This window comes from Chaetodon trifascialis, chromosome 1, assembly GCF_039877785.1.
Source record: "Chaetodon trifascialis isolate fChaTrf1 chromosome 1, fChaTrf1.hap1, whole genome shotgun sequence".
NCBI lineage: Eukaryota > Metazoa > Chordata > Actinopteri > Chaetodontiformes > Chaetodontidae > Chaetodon > Chaetodon trifascialis.
The window spans coordinates 3687101-3703322 of record NC_092056.1 but is presented as its reverse complement, the minus strand read 5'-3'; the positions used below and the strand labels follow the sequence as shown (position 1 = coordinate 3703322).

Sequence of the window (16222 nt, the reverse complement as noted above, 5' to 3'; positions counted from 1 at the left end):
AAATATGTGTTTTTAATTATTTACCTTAAAATAAGACCTTTGCTTTCTCATCACAACACTTCTCCTGTTTAGCGCTAAGCTAAGTGCTAGCCATTCAAGCATGTGAGAGTTTTCAACACAAAAAGCAAGGACACACATGGACATGGAGAGAAATAGAGTTTAGGGCTGATAACAGAAAGTGACGTGTTCAGACGGGAAGAAAGCTCACGTGGAAATGAGGCGACTAGTTTTGCCAGTTTCATTTTATCGATTCCTCACATCAGAACCTGCACTTGGAGCTGCTCTTTGCCTCGGGCTTCGGTTACATTTATTTCAGCGTTTGAGCGTGTGTTTGGCCAATACAGGCAAGCTCCTGGCTGTTTAGATGTGTAGTGTGATATGATCACAGGTGTGCTCATTACCTGAGCTGGGCCGGTTAAATGTGTTTTCTTCGTTGAGAAGCAGCGTTGTCAGTGTGACGGTATTTAAAGATTATTAAAGGCTGCAACTGCTTTTGTGGAAACAAAAACAGTAGTTAGGAGTAAGGTGGGCAGAGTGTGAAGGAGGCGTGAAGGAGGCGTGAGGGGGCCTCTGGGACGGGACCCGGCACATTCCAGGCCGGAGACCAGGAGCTGTGTGGTACGAAAATGACACAGCTGTCCCTGCACTGACGAGCAATGACAGGACAGGACAGCACGCTGAGGAATGTCTCTCCCTCTGCCTGTCTCTCCGTCCGTCTCTCTGTCTGGTGTCTGGTCCCATTGTCTCCTGTCTTGGGAAAACATTTGCTATCAGCACTGGGAGAATTTCTGAAAGCATTTAGATCCCTCTGGCCGCCTCTCTTTCACACACATTTCCTTTGACTCGTCTCTCTCCGGCTGTCTGTTTGATGTGTAAACACACACTCCCTTAGGTTCGACCGACTGACCCGGATCCGCAGTGAAAACACGCCAGAACCTTTCACACATGTGACACGCATCGGCGAACGCGGGCACGCGACTCCGCCGTCCATCCGCTCGTGCGACAAAAAGCGAAATTTAAAAGACTGCTGGGAAAAACATGTGGAATGTCTCACGTGCGTGCGGACACACTACTTACGCACACACCGCATACAAACCAACCCATTGTCGCCTCAGTGCTAGAAGGAAACACAAGGCTGTAAGTCCTGCCTCTACACCTGTGCTCTGCAGGTTAATGGGAGGCCAAATAATAAAAAAGTTGGGGTGCAGCTTCAACACAAAGGCAAACTTTGCTGAGAGTCTTTTTGATGCTCATCTGGTTTGAAACCTTTTTTTTAAAGTGTCTCCAGGTGACAGATGATGATACACATAAACTTCCAGCCACCGTTTTCCCCCTTTGCTCTGTTTTTCCACAGATGTTCTCAGTCGCTTCTCCGTCTGAACTTAATCATTAGTCACAAATGTGCATTTAATAATGATTAAAACAATTACTCAAAAATGCCGAAAACTCTTTAGTATCATTAAGCTGCATAGTTGGAAACACAGCAAACTTACTGTCGATTAATCAATAGAAAACTTGGATTTGTTACTGTTCAACCCCACAAAACTTTAATATAACGCTGTGGATCTCCAAATATTCCAAAGACACTAAATGCTGTACGTCAGGCTGAATTTTGGGGAAACGTTAAAACCTCAAAGCTACTTAAGGTAATAAAAAATGGGCAAACTGTGAATGAAAGGGTTAAAATCTGAAATGAAACGGTGCTGTTTGGGGCTTACGGACCAAATCTTACCAATATGTGTGTCTGCAGTCTGTTACTTCTAAAGAGTCCCTGACATGAAACCTCTTGCACGCAGACTTTTGTCCCCGAGCTTTTCCTGCAGCTCACGTGGTGAAATGTGGATGATCAACTTTATCCTGTTACTTTAAAGCTGCGACCTGCACGAACCTGCTGGCTCCCCGGCTTCCCATCTGCAGCCGACTTGATGTAAAATATCAGTCGGGGGAGGTATAATGGAGGCGTACGGAGGATTGAAACTCACCCCTGTGCCGAGAGCTCCACAAACCGCTCACCAGAGATGAATTTAAGTCCAACACACTCGGTTCCTGTGCTCCACTTTCTCCATCTATTGTTCCTGGTTCAGGCCGAGCCTCTGACCTCCGCGCTTCCCTTCAAAAACAGCTGGCTTGGCGGCCGCTTCATCTGGCGGAGGCTCATATACTTTGCAATCAAGACGTCCCTGTTTTGAATCCGGCCCGCATCCTTTGTTGCATGTCAGGCTTTTTTCTCTCTGTGGGTCATTTCCACATCTCGCCGCTTTCAGCCGAGCAATGAAGCAAAGACACAAGACTTAAAAAAAAGAAGTTCAAGTGAGCGAGAGCGAGCGGTGTGGATGAGGCAGCGTTTGACATAAAAGTGAGAATGTGTGAGAGGAAAAAAGCCTCAGTTACCTGAGTGAGAGCCCCACCCTCTGTACTGTGTGTGTGTGTGTGTGTGTGTGTGTGTGTGTGTTTACTTGGGCGAGGCAGGTGTGCATGTTGAAAGCCCAGAGGGAGGAAAGATGCTCTGCTGATACAGTATCCATAGCAACTAAAATATCATTTCTCTTTGGACTCTGCCTCAGTTTTCTTCTCTCATAACAAACCTCTTAATTTCTTCCTTCTTTCCTCTCCAGGCAAATCAAGACCAGCATTAATTCCACCTCCTCACACACGCAGATGGGATGCTTCATTAAACATGCCGTTCTAGAAGCAACACAGGCACTGCTGCAGCAGGCGAGCTAACAGGCTAGCCAGCCGGCAACATGCTAGCGATCGTCAGTCGCAATATCTCTCAGAGCTCGTTCTTCTGTTTTCTCTGTGCTGTGCAGTTAACGCTTCAAGGCATTTTTATTCTCAGGATTGTGCATAATTTCATTGAGCACAGCCTCACCCAAAAGACATTTTTACCATCGGGCTGAAGAAAAACTGATGGTGCAAGCTACGATAGCATCCTCCAGTTTGGACTTTGCAGCACTGTGAAGACATCTTGCTATTTGTCAATGGTGCAAATTTGTGTGTCAAAGTTCACCAAAGCTGAAGCTGAATGAGGATTTGTGCAGATATACTCTGCACCCACGAGTAAACTCTACTGATCAGAGCAACGTGGAAAGAATCGATGGCTGTTTTAAACGCCGCTACGACCTGCCCTTCAGGCAGAAAAAGGACATGCTCGCTCACAGAGAAATCTGTATTGAAAAAGTGTTTAAAAAGGAAATAAGGCTGAAATGATTAAATGAAGATTTGTGCAGCGTGGGTGGACGAGCGTCGTGCAGCAGCTGGGGTGTGTGGGTGTGTGTGGGAGCATCGTTAGCTCGGGAACATATTTGACCTCACATGTTGAATCAAATAGGTACAGATTGCAGGTCAGACTGCCTTAGACTGCTCCAGCGTGCCCCAGGACGCCTCTCTGGACCGGCTTCATTACAAACACACAGCTCGCACACACACACACTGGGATGCAGATCGCCGCATTCAGCATGAACTTGGCTGGGAGGCTTTATGGTATTTAGTATTCCAGTAGAGTCAAAGGCTGCGTGAGAGCCTGGAGATCTGTGGAGCAGTGTTTGGTTGCACACAGTGTGTGGGGAGTATGAGTGAGTGCAGGAGATAAGGGGAGAGCAGACAATGGAGAGGTGTGGCTGTATCTCACACCGAGCGCTGAACACATTCTTCTCTCTGTGAATGTGAGGCTGATAAATACATGTACGAAAGCCTTTCCTGTTGTCCTTTTTATCTTTTCTTGTGTAAAGACTAAACTTCAGCAGATTTCATCAGCCCGCCATGACTTAAAGACGCCACTGTGGGCTTTTTTTAATCACTGACGGCAGATTTTCTGTTCAAGTGAGACTGGAGTTCATTTTAAGTTTGAGAAGTTTCACCATCTTCTCACCATCTAATACAAGAGGAATGGGGCTCATCCCATTTGCCAGCATGTAGGAAGCTCTCAGTGTAACGGTGCTGGATTATCGTGGTCTGCTGTGAACCTGGTAGCCAAGTTTTTGGCTGTAAATTTAGTCAATGGACTCCTACGAGTAGCACAACAGCTGTCATAGCATCTAGCTTGTCCACAGCATGCAAGCTGAATCCTGCTGTGACCGCACCGTTACTACCAAGCTCTCAACCAGTCTGAGTACTAGTACTACAAAGTTCTTGAACACCAGATAGCCTGATGTGCGAAATACTGCAGAAGTGCATATTTCTTGCAACAATTTCCTACCGAAGCGATCAGATGAAGCAATGTGATGAAAACACACCCCAACAATGGAGGGATTTGCTTATAAACCGCAATACATTTAACAGCTATATATATGAGTACTCTGCTGCAAGACGCTAAGAAAACTGTCATCACAAAAAACAGGTTTCTGAGGGTTTCATAACGGAAAATTATTGGGAAATATCCAGCAGACTCCACTGACGCCGCGGATGGCGTAGGTGTGTTCATTTGCCACTGATCCTGGTAGCCCAACACTGACTCACCCTGCTCCCCTCTGCCATCATTTACCAAACACTGCTAGTGTTTCAGAGCAGAGCTGAGGGCCAACACATGCACGCCAAGCTGGGACCCGTACGCTGCGGGGTTAGTCCTGAATCAGCAGCTGTGACCAGCACTGACAGCTTGACGCTGTTTCCGAGAAGTGCTGGACCAACCAGGACTGGGTATGACGGTTCAGAGGGGCAGGTGAGGTCTGTGATTATCATACAAATAGAGTCCTGGTTCTGTGGGGGACGAGTTCGCTGGCTCATGAAACAGAGGGGGGGCAGCAGACTGATCCACTGATTATTATTATTACAGTAAGAGCCTGGAGGCAAACCACAACATTCACTCTGCCCAACAAGTGAGGTGGAGGAGCAGGTGGAGGCGGGCTGACTGAGGACAGACAGGTCGGGGGCGAGACAGGTGGAGTGCCAGGTGTTGTTGGTGGCTTAGAGAAGAGTCTCTTCCTCCACCTGAGGCCAACAGGGCCCTGCTCAAGTCCAGACAGGTGAGATAACATATTGCGGCTCGGGGCATGTGTGTGCTACATGAAGTGTCTGTAATGTGTGTGTGTGTGTGTGTGTGTGTGTGTGTGTATGGCAAGCTCTAGACAACAAACAGGTGGGATTAAAGTCCTCTTGAGAAAAACTTGGTGTCAACAAAGATGCTTCTAACACACACACACACACACACACACACACACACACACACACACACACACACACACACACACACACACACACACACACACCAGACTTCAGACAGCGAACGATGATCAAAGATCAGCTGAAGTATTATTAACATCCATCATAATAACGGTTCTACAGTGATTCCACATAACGGGGGCAGACAAAATAATGTGAACATGTATCATAATGATGAACCCTGAACTTTAAGTGACTCAGGTCGTCTCCGGTTAGCCTACACACCAGCTTCACGTGTTAAAAACTACAGCTTGAGAAATCTTTGATTTTAATTATCTGCCTTGAAACTTTGCTTTGTCATGGGACTAATAAACAACATATAAGTGTACAAATGATCCATGAGTTGACTGGACAATCATCTATAATGAGGGAAGGGATTTTACAACACCGTAGAATTACCCAATTCCCATCACAAAGTCACCTGCCGGGAATGCGAGCTTGCATGCGTTTGATTGGTTAATGCAGGCGTGGTTGCGTCACATTGCGTTAAAGTTGTACCTGTTTCACCCTGCGTTTTTTTTTCCCCGGAGCGTCACTGACATAATTGATTCGGCTGCGCTGACTTAAAAGACGAGTGTCTGCGGGCTCGGTGCCACAAACGTGAGGCCTGGCAGGTTTAGGCGTTGGAGAGAGAGATGGCTGATGGGAGGCATCTGTCAGTGGAGCGAGAGCGTCCTGCTGCTGAGAAGCATCACGTGAAAAAAGCTCTGCCTGATCTCTGCTGGTGGCTCCAGCTTGAGATCATTGTTCCTCTTTGTCTGTCTTTGGCATACTCCGTGTTATCAAGTACGTTTCATGACATGAGTACAGATGATCTGGACTGAGCTGTGTTGGGTGTCTCATGTTGACTTAAAACCTCTCGTGTCAGCGACATCTTGACAGCGATGCCTTCACCTGATATGACCCACCTTTATGCAACACGTTGGACCGAGCAAACAAAGGCTTTCTGTTTTCTGTACATCTTTGGACGGCAGCCTTTAGCTTCTTCTGACTGTGGACAAACACCAGCATGAAGGATGCAGACAAGAGGGAAAAAAGACCACTGGCACAAATGTCTAAAACATTAGCAGCATCCTTCACTGAGCCGCCACCTCCTTACACAGCTTTATATCCTTTTTCCTGTGAAAGCATCTGTCATCAGCCTATGTGGCGCTCCCCTCTCTCCTTTGTGTAACATCCTTGTTCGGAAAAGAGAAATTACATCTTCAACGCCTCAGCAAGGGGGGGGGGGGGTGGTCTCTAACGCTCACCGCTACAGCGGCTTCACACCACAAAGACCTCTCCTTTGTCTGCTTTAACAAAGAGAATTTAAATCAGAAGACGGACGGTTATAGATTGCTTCCTCTTTCTCCTGCAGCAGAGATAAACAACAGGGATAAGCATGCTGACACACACACACACACACACACACACACACACACACACACACACGTGCACACACACACACATTTCCAGTCTCTATTGTCCCTGCATGTTTACTCAGACTCGCAGGTCCTGTTGTCCCCGCTTTACATATATTTGACAGTTGGTAAAACTAGTTTTTGCACTTCCTACAGGAGCAGCTTATCAACAGCGCTGATCAGGCACCAACTCAGCTGAGATGTGCACTTTAACGGGTTTCTTATCATCCCCACGAGCCGTTCAGCGCTGTGTTTTCTAGCTGCATCCTTTCCTCATTAGCGCTGATCTGGAGGGTTTTAGCGTGAAGGCTTAACAGGTTTCAGAACGCTCCAAACTGTGACCCTCGACCCTTTGAAGCTCCTGACCTCCCCGTCCGGGGGTCACAAGGTTTTTTGCCCCAACGCCACAGTGACACCCAACACCTTTCCCCCTGCCCCCACTTCCCCACCGGCTCTGAGAGGCTCGGCTGCATCACGAAACCAGGGGATGTAAAAAAAAAAAAAAACTGCAGCAGGTTTATAGATGGGTCACACACCCAGTGAGCAAATACCGCCGGCACACACCTCCGAGATCATGACTTCAGCTGACGCTCACCAAGCACAAAATGTTGGAAACACATGTGGAGAAAGGTGGTCGCCCTCCTCCACCAGCCCCAAAACTGCACCATTAACCCCCCTCTCATGTATTAAATTGGCTTCATCTTTTACAAGAGAGAACCAGTCACCCTTCCTCACCCTTCAGCTCCACCGGCTCCCGTTTGTTATGCTAATGCATTTTATCTGCCGCTTCCCCAACTCTCCTAATTAATCTCAAACTAAAAGCAGTAAGCACATTTATCAGACATTCCTTCAGGGGGGAGAAGGTGTGGTTGGGAGGAGGTGGGGGGGGTGGGGGAGTCACCTCATCCCCTCTTAATCTTAAAACTCTCTCCTTCCCCATCTCTCTAATCTTATGAAAGCAACAAAGACGCTGCCTGAAGAACATGAAAGACCAGATGAGAAGCTTCAGGAGAAACATAAGATCGGTCTGCTCGGCCAATTAAACCTCGCAGAGACACATGAAAGCACAAAATCAAACGGAAAAAAAGAGAAATCCCCCAACTTTTATCAGTTCTCTCCCTCAGTCTCTAATCGAAACAAGGAAGAGGAAAATAAAAGGTGAGAGAAGGGGGTGGGAGGGGAGAGATGAAAGGTGAGGAGGGGGACAGTTTGTGTTAAGTCCCACCTAAGGGCTGGGGGAAGTTAATGACGGGTGAGAGGCAGCGAGAGGGCAAAGGTCAAAAGTCTGGAGGACAGGAAATTAGCCACACCTGAGGATTTACGGAAAAGGTTGCAGGAGCCGAGGCCACTTCTGTGCAACACGTCACTTTCAGGCTTGAATAAATAAAAAGCTTTACTTTCAAATTTCAAAGATTTTCAGACTCAAGGCACAAGCAGCTGGTGCATTTTGAAATAAAAGATCACAAGTGAATGATGGCTGGGCAGAAACTGAGGAGGTCGATCACTCTGCTTGTGTTTCTGAGTGGTCCCTTTGTCTCAGTCCGTCCCTCGCTCTTTTCCTCTCATCCATCCGTTCTGCAGTCTATCTTCGGATCACGCTCGCTCCCTCCCCCCTCTCCTCTCCCGATCTATCTTTCTGCGCCGGCCCTTTCTGCTCGGCCGTCATCCATTTCCGTCTGTCAATTAGCCAGAAACCAAATCCCTCTCCGTCTCCTCGACAGGACAAAGACGGCGGCGTCGCACCGATTTGCTCAGGCTGACGCGGGACGCCCCGGAGAGTCCCGCAGACGCACAAACGCTCCGTCTTCTCACATCACAACACATCCTGACACCACCAGCAGAAATGCGTGTGTGTTAATGCTGCCATTCTCCGGCATCGCGGATCAGCCGGTTACATCATCATCGTCCTGTGCCGCGGTGCAAGTCTGAGCAACATCACACTGCGTGACACACTCTGCGTCAGTTAAAGCCTCGGGAGACAAAACCACGCAAAACTTGTGCAATATCTCGTGTGTATGTTCCTTATTCAATGCATCCGATTACAGCAAGATGTTTCACATTTTCCAGAGTCCTGCTAGCATTAAGCAACAGACAGGATATGCTGGTGAGGCTGGTTTCCTATTTGTTTTTAGGCTTCAAGTACATCTTGAAATGTACTTTTATCCCATTGACTCATAAACACAACGTTTTAAACTCCCCTGAACAAATTTCCCAATTCTACCCGCAAGCATTTCAACCAAAGCTCAGCGGTATTTCAACTTCCAGGAAACAAGACTGCATACCTTCACTGCACCTACAGTGAGCAGGACGCTGCAGCGTTACAGCCACAAAGGCACTACTGCATTTACTGCGTAAGGCCAGACTTCCACAGCTGAACCAACACATCAAGTTCAGCACGTTCGACAGAAGGCATAGAGAGGAAATCAGTGGCAGAAGTCCAATACCAGAAAGATGCTCACCTTTGTTTACCTGCCATATTTAAAATGGCAAAAACTGCAATCTGTAATGTGCTGTGCAGTATCTTTGCACACCGACGAAGGACACACTGGTGCACTTGCTCTTCTATAGCACAAAACATGCAGCAAAAGTGAAAATCAAAAGGCTAATCTGAGTGCAGACCAGTGCAGAGGCTGGCCAAACAAGCTGTGAGAAATCTCCAAAAAGCAAAAGGCCTAAGTTCAAAATGAAGGGCAGAAGCAGGCGGAACTTCCTGCTGAGATGTCGCAGGCTTACCTGTCAGCGTCTCCCTGCCCGGACGACGTGTTTCGATGGAGTGTCTCCCGGACGGCGGCCATGCTGTCGGGCAGGCGGTTCAGGCGTCGCGTGTACAGACCCAGGCCTCCGTCAGTCATGTAGCTGCCAAACGCAACAAAGCACATTAGATACAGTCACCATAAAGCAGATGTAAGATGCACAATGAAAGGGCTCAGAGAGGACGATCTGAAGCTGAGCTCCACCACACTCTGTCGAAGGCTTTGGCTCAGTTACCACCCTCTGTTCCTCCTCTCTGAGCTGCTTTTGTTGTATACACAGCATCTCGTTTTCCGGCCGAGGCGAAGCTCTCATCAATCATGGCCAAACGGTTGGCAAAGAGCTCCCACACAAACACTGAGGAGACCAAACTATCTAGCTGAAGACACATTTCCCTCATGTGGCCGGAGGCGAACAGCAGCGGTCTGTAAAAGAAGTGGAGGCTCAGGAGACAGAGGACGAGTGTGTTCTTTCATCCCAACAACTAGGATACCGCCAGTCATCACCACTGAGGTTAAAAATACATGTTTCATAATGGAAAATTAGATTCAAGAAGACTTGATTTATTGGTTGTTGAGTCAGAGGCTGGCCGTTACAGTCTGAAGCTGATGCCGAGGCCGCGAACGCTTACACAAACATTCCCATTCAAACTAAAACAACACCAACTAATTCCCCAAATATTGACCCATGGAGGAGATTCCTAATGGAACTAAATATTGACTCGCTTCACCCAGGTGTAATTCAATGAAATGTTTGCTGATTTAAAGCCGAGGCTGGACCGTTCGAGTCTGAGTGGGACTGTGATGATTCTGTTTCTGCAGTTAAAAAAAACAAGCCCAGCCAGGAGTTTGACCACTAAAACGCTTTCTGTGTTATCTCTGAGTGGATCTCAGCGAGAGCGAAGCCAGCGCGCACACACACACACACACACACACACACACACACACACACACACACACACACACACAAACACACATTTAAACGACGTGTATATACAGTACACACAGAGTACAGTGTTTCCTATAGACAGAGCTCCTTTGTGTAACCTGCAGTCAAACAGAATCAGCATCTGAGCTGCGGGACAGAAACTTAACGGCAACCAGGAGTCCCAGCGGAGAGCGAACCGGTGCAGATGCTGAGCAAACTGCAGCCTTTATTGCATTCACAGCTGCAGCTTCGAGTTTGAAGTCATTATTTTGCAATAATTGTGGGATTCTTTTGCCCACTTGAGGACAATAAAACAAAATAAAAACAAAAAATGATCTACTTTAAGCTCTGGTTTGGTCTCCGCCGGCTTCCAGAGAAAAATATCCGTCTCTTTAGCTGCTGGATGTTTGACTTTGTTGCTAGCTAGTTGCGCACTTGTCGACACAGCTGCCTGCTGCTGCTGCAAACGAGGCTGGCAACAACTGAGTTTGCAGGCTGGGGAACCAAAACGAGCTAAAAGAGGCGAAAAATCTCTGCCATGGGTGATAACTCACCGATAAGAAACAGGCTGGGACTGATTTTTTGAGCCCGGCAGCAGGTGAATGCAATTTTGTTTTAGCAGCAAACCTGAAAGAACCAGATGTTGTGCTTTCTCACCACAACATGAATGCTCAATAAAGGCTGTGGCTATTCTCTCAGGTCATCTGGCAGCAGCCTGCTAACAATTACGAAGAGTCAACACTTTAATGCCTCGCACCAAAGAGCTGGAACAAACTTCCAGAAGAAACAGGACTCAGACTGGCTTTGAGTGCAGATGAAAAAACATTATAATCTCAGCTGGCTTCATCAAGTATTCACCTGCAGTCACTGAAGTGCTTTCTATCATTTCAATTTGTGTTTTTATGCTGCTTAAATCATGACCACCAAATGTCAGAAACATTCATATCTTTTTTAAGAACCACACAATCAATCAGACCCATACAGCAATGATAACTTCCTCCACTGATAAGGCTTGTGTGGCAGATCTTCACTAAAACAAGCGAGATGACAGACGATGAAGACGGCTCAACTCTGACAGAGGACCCACTCAGAGGGGGGTTAGCTGTCCTTTATGGGAGGCATCCATCATCCCAAAGCAAAGTCACCTTGAAGATGGCCTGGCAGTCACACACACACACACAGACACACACACACACACACACACACCACACATCACATCACTCTCCCTCACTAATGAGTAACTGAGCCTCCCTGTCCTCCTCTTTCAAATTCCTGTTAACCTGTAACCTTCTGCGGCAGCAGAAACGTGTTCAAACAAGACAGTTTATGGGCTGAAACCGAGCAGCCGGGTGAATTTACACAGCCGTGCAGCTGACAGAAGCTGAAGTTCTCGAGTAAATGAAACTGCAGAAATATTTAACTTGCAAAGAATGCATGCGCCGGGGTCCTGACAGGAGGAAATTCACAGAATGTCACGCTCTGCAAAAAACTAACAATTGCCTGTAGAGCTTGTGAATCGGTTTAAAAAGACTGTGACGTACCTTTCTGCCTCAAACATGGTAACACAGTTAGTCCAAAGCACAATAAACCAGTCCAGGTGAGGGTTGATCCCCGTTGATAAAAATCTCCAAAGCAAAGGTGTCCGTTTTCAACCGTCTGGCTACTGTCTGTTATCAGGTCTGAACCTGTGCGTGAGATCGGCTGCCATGTGAATAATATCACCAGGTGAGAGCGTGTTTGATCATGGTGGTATCAGAGGAGGGTGAACTGTGCGTGTGAGGATTAGGTGTCCATGTGCAGCCTGAATGCGTGCGAATGTGTTGCTCTGTGGGAGCTCAGTGTTGGTATGCAGCCCCTCTCCACAGCTCCACATGCTTTCCCCTCCTGGCGGGAGGCTGGGTCTGACTACGAAAGGTGGAGGAGGGATGGGAGGGAAGGGGAGAGAGGGGGGAGGGCAGGGGGTGGATCGGGCAATGTCCCCCCGAGCCGAGGAGTTGGTTGGGGGGGGTTCTTGTCTCCAAGGGCCAGAGAAGCCAAGAGGAAAAACAGAGGAGGGGGTTTGAGATTGGATGCAGATTTAAAATGTGGAGTCATCAGTCATGTTGTCTGTGTTGTGGGACGCTAAATAAATTACAGATAAACGCTGATCGGGTCATTTCAGTTAACAGTCAGACTGCTTAGAAATGTAATCATTGTTTTTACTACTGATTCATCTCACAGTTGGTTTTAATTTTAAATCGATTAATAGTAAAATAGTAAAAATTAAGAAAATGGTGAAAAATTTGCACTTTATCTCAAAGCTGACATTGATTGATGCTGACATTGCTTGTTTTATCTGACCAATAGTCCAAGAAATTCATTTTAAATGTGACTAATCTGAGGCTTGAGAGCTAAAAAGCTATCTGTCACTGCAGTGTTAACAGCACACAGGCTATCAGGGCACCTGACAGACTGATTAAAGTGGAGGGAAAGAGTGGAACTGCTGCTGCTCTATCAGTAAACATCCCACCCCTGTGAGGAGGAACCAGTTAGCAGATGCTAACAGATGCCTGTTACGGAGCTAACAGCTAAACGGCCTGAGGATGTGGAGGGGGGTGGGGGAAATCATCAGCCTGTGTCTTTTTTAATTGGTTGATGCCTTGCAATAGCCAATTCTCACCAATTCTTCCATTTCATGTACTAAATAGAGAAAGATTTCCTTGCCTTCCTCGCAGGTCTGAGCCAGCCTGGGTATCAGGTTTTCAGACTGGGTAAAATGGCTCTGCTCACCTGCTCACATCACTCGCCTGTCCAGGTGTGGCTGCGGCTTGGCCTTTGTCTGCTCAGCTACAGAATCAGACATATCAAGTACTTCAAGAGCACTTAGCTTCCTCAATTTCTACAGCTGCCTCAGGGCTGGTGAATCCGTGCAAATCCATGGGGGCCACAGGAGGTAATTCCCTCCCCAATTTTTAATAACGTTGCTTTATTGAGCTCATAGACCCTTTTTTTAAAATTTGCATTCATTTGAACTCAAACTAATCCCTGAAGCAGCTCTATTACCAGACCCTGGTCTTTCCGTTTCTGGCTTTTGATGCCATCTGAAGGGAAGTTGGCACTTTTACAACGTACATCTGATAATAACGACGACAGCAGAGGTTTAAATTGCACAGTGTGACGGCCAAGGTATGAAGGAGGCCTGTTACGACACGGTCAGCGGCTCTGAGAGCAAATAAACAAGTCATCAGCATATCAGCATGACTGCGTCTGCAGACAGAGATGGGAAACTTGTGGGATCTCGGCTACACTGTGGGATATCATCTGGCGCTTGGATCACAGCGAGCGAGGGGCACTACTGCCCTCTCCTGGTCAAAGAGTAAAACTCATGAATCAGTTAAAAGTTACACACTATTGGGCTTTTTCTCTTTTTCACGCTTTCTTTTTTGCTGAAGAAATAATTGAACCGGAATGACTGCTTAGTCCATAAATCAGTACACAGTGGAAAATGCCTGCAACACGTTTCCAGAGGCTTCTTTTGTCCGACCAACATCCATAAACGAAAGATGTTCTATTAACATCGCTAAAACACAGAGAAATGCAGCAAACCCTCACACTGGGGAAGCTGGAACTAGTTTTGCTTGAAAAATGAATAAAACTGCTGGACTTTCTGTCTCTCGACAGGTCGATTCCTCGACTGATCGCTTCATCGTTGGTAATTTCAAACTCTTTTTGCACGATAAAAAACCTCCTAAATGTAATCCACTTACCCGCTGTTGACATCATCAGCACGCGCTACGTTCTTGCTCAGCACGTCTCCGTCGCTCATGTATCCAGTGACCTCCATGGAGATGTTGTCCAGGTCGATGTCCTCCCCGGCCCTGTCTCCGAGGTCCACGCTGCAGAGGGCTCCTCCCCTGCCGGCCAGCTGCCGTCGGAGGTGTCCGGGGTACAGGTAGCGTCCTCCCTGGCCGCCTACCGCCCGGCCGCTGCCATAACTGTTCCCCATAGACGGAGCATCGCCCGCCTGCAGGCGGGGGCTGGACTGGCCCAGTCGCCATGAGGACAGGGAAGGGCGGGTAGAAGTGAGGCTGAGGATGCTGCGACCCCCTCCGCCGTTGGTGCCGCCGCCTCCGCCACTGCTGATGTCTGTGGTGACGCTGCCATCGAAGGTGGTTTCCAAGGTGCTGAAGAGGGAGAGACGAAAGAATAAAGGGAGAGTCTGTGATCCCCTTTATCAAAACAAGACTGGAACGAGCTGTCACTCAAAACTGACTGACAGGTCAGGATGTGAACTAAATCTCTGCCTGCAGTTTCATCACAATACAGATAGAAACAAGTTCTCTCCAGTGATCACACTTCTGAACCTCCACCAAGACCAGATCAGTTGTTTCTTGGATGATCTGCCAAATTTCCCAGGAATCTGTTCAAAGCTTTATGGTGTAAAGTGTCCTTCAGGCAAACGAGCTGCATAATCTCAAACAGGGAGAAAATCCTTTGTGACGATGTGAAACAGGGAAACAGGACAAAAAAAACAAAAACCAGAGCCTGAACTGAATCCAGACAGCTGGGTCAGCTCTGAGAGCAGAGGTCAAAATTCTGTGAGAGCAAAGTGATTGGAGCTGAACCTGAATCAAAGACAACCTGAACGTCACGGCCGGCGATCAAAGCAAAAGTAGCTCAAAAGAAGGATGAGAGAGCAACAAGATAAAAAGAGGTAATACCTGTAAGCCCTGACAGACACAGTCTGCTGACCATGAGGCACTTCAGATCCCCTGCAGTCAGCCTGATTTGGCCTGTTTGCCTCTCGGCTGGAGCAGCCATTGTAAGGCTACGCTGTGACGATCCCCAAACAGCAGAGGTTTGTTTTCTTTATAAACTTCTCTCCGGGCAGTGCTGAGTTGACGAGGCGAGCAGCAAATGCTTCAGAAAAATCTCCTTTAAAAGTGTTTTGTGACTTTCATTTTACCTGCTTTGACAAATTACCACTGACTTTCTGTGAGCTCTTTCTTAATGTGTCTTTAGCTAACTTGAAAAACGCGCAGTACGCAGCGAACAACATGGCTTACATCGACATCCAGCATAATTACACTGCATTTCTTCTGTTACCTGCTGTCTTACCTGAGATGACTTTACTTTTTTCTACATTTTACAAAGTTCACAGTGAACAATCTGGGATGAGAATAAAATGAATCACAACATATTAATGAAAATAAAGAAGTAAAAGAGTTCAGCGGCAAGATGGTTAAATTACAACTTACAATTACAATTCAAAAAGAAGCTGGACAAATAATAAATAAAAGATGGAAAGCTCCAAAAACATCATTCCACAGCTAAACAGATTGATTGGTAACAGGTGAGGATCATGATTGGGTATGAAAAGGCATCCTGGAAAGGCTCAGTCAGAGGATGGAGCGAGGTTCACCACTTTGTGAACACATGACTGGATGAAGGAGATTAAAGCACGGACTCAGTTTGTCTGCAAATGATTGGATTCTGTTTTTGTTTACGTTTGTCGTACTTCAAATACTCCTCAAATGCTCCGTCATGAGAAACCAGCTGAAAGCATGAATCGATTTGATTTCTTACCTGTGTGTGACCTGAGTTCCTCGCAAGCTGGACATGGTCTCCTCCAGGTTTTGCCGCAGGTCTGCTATGTTTTTAACAGTACGCAACCGCCTCGTCTCTGGGTCTTCACCTGCGTGACACAAAACGAAAAGCAGCTCAGAAATATTTAGCAGCACGGTCGGACAAACAGAGACAGACCCCGCGCCGTAAGCGAACACCCACCTGAAAGGTCCTCGATGGAGAGCTGGCTGGTCTTGGTGAAGGAAATGTCTCCACCTATCCCACCTGAGCCGGTGTCAGGGTTCGCCGTTCCCTCGCCGTCCGTTTGGGATCTGGGAAAACAAATTGTGCAAGGGATCAAAGGGGGGGAATATCATTGATTCTGAATTATTGTGCATTTAGTGGGAACCTAATATTCAGCAAATTGTCACGAAAGAGAG

General features: G+C 47.2%; 1 protein-coding gene across 3 annotated transcripts in view; it reads right to left on the bottom strand.

Moving 5' to 3' along the window:
* The window catches only part of nav2a (neuron navigator 2a), a 198625-nt gene that overhangs the window by 32318 nt on the left and 150085 nt on the right, over positions 1–16222 (bottom strand). For all 3 annotated transcript variants that reach the window (XM_070959065.1, XM_070959049.1, XM_070959057.1), the window contains exons 8-11: positions 16005–16114; positions 15804–15912; positions 13985–14401; positions 9294–9416 (exon numbers count right to left, since the gene is read on the bottom strand). In XM_070959065.1, the coding sequence (XP_070815166.1) occupies positions 9294–9416; positions 13985–14401; positions 15804–15912; positions 16005–16114 (759 nt within the window). The remainder of the gene's footprint in view (positions 1–9293; positions 9417–13984; positions 14402–15803; positions 15913–16004; positions 16115–16222) is intronic.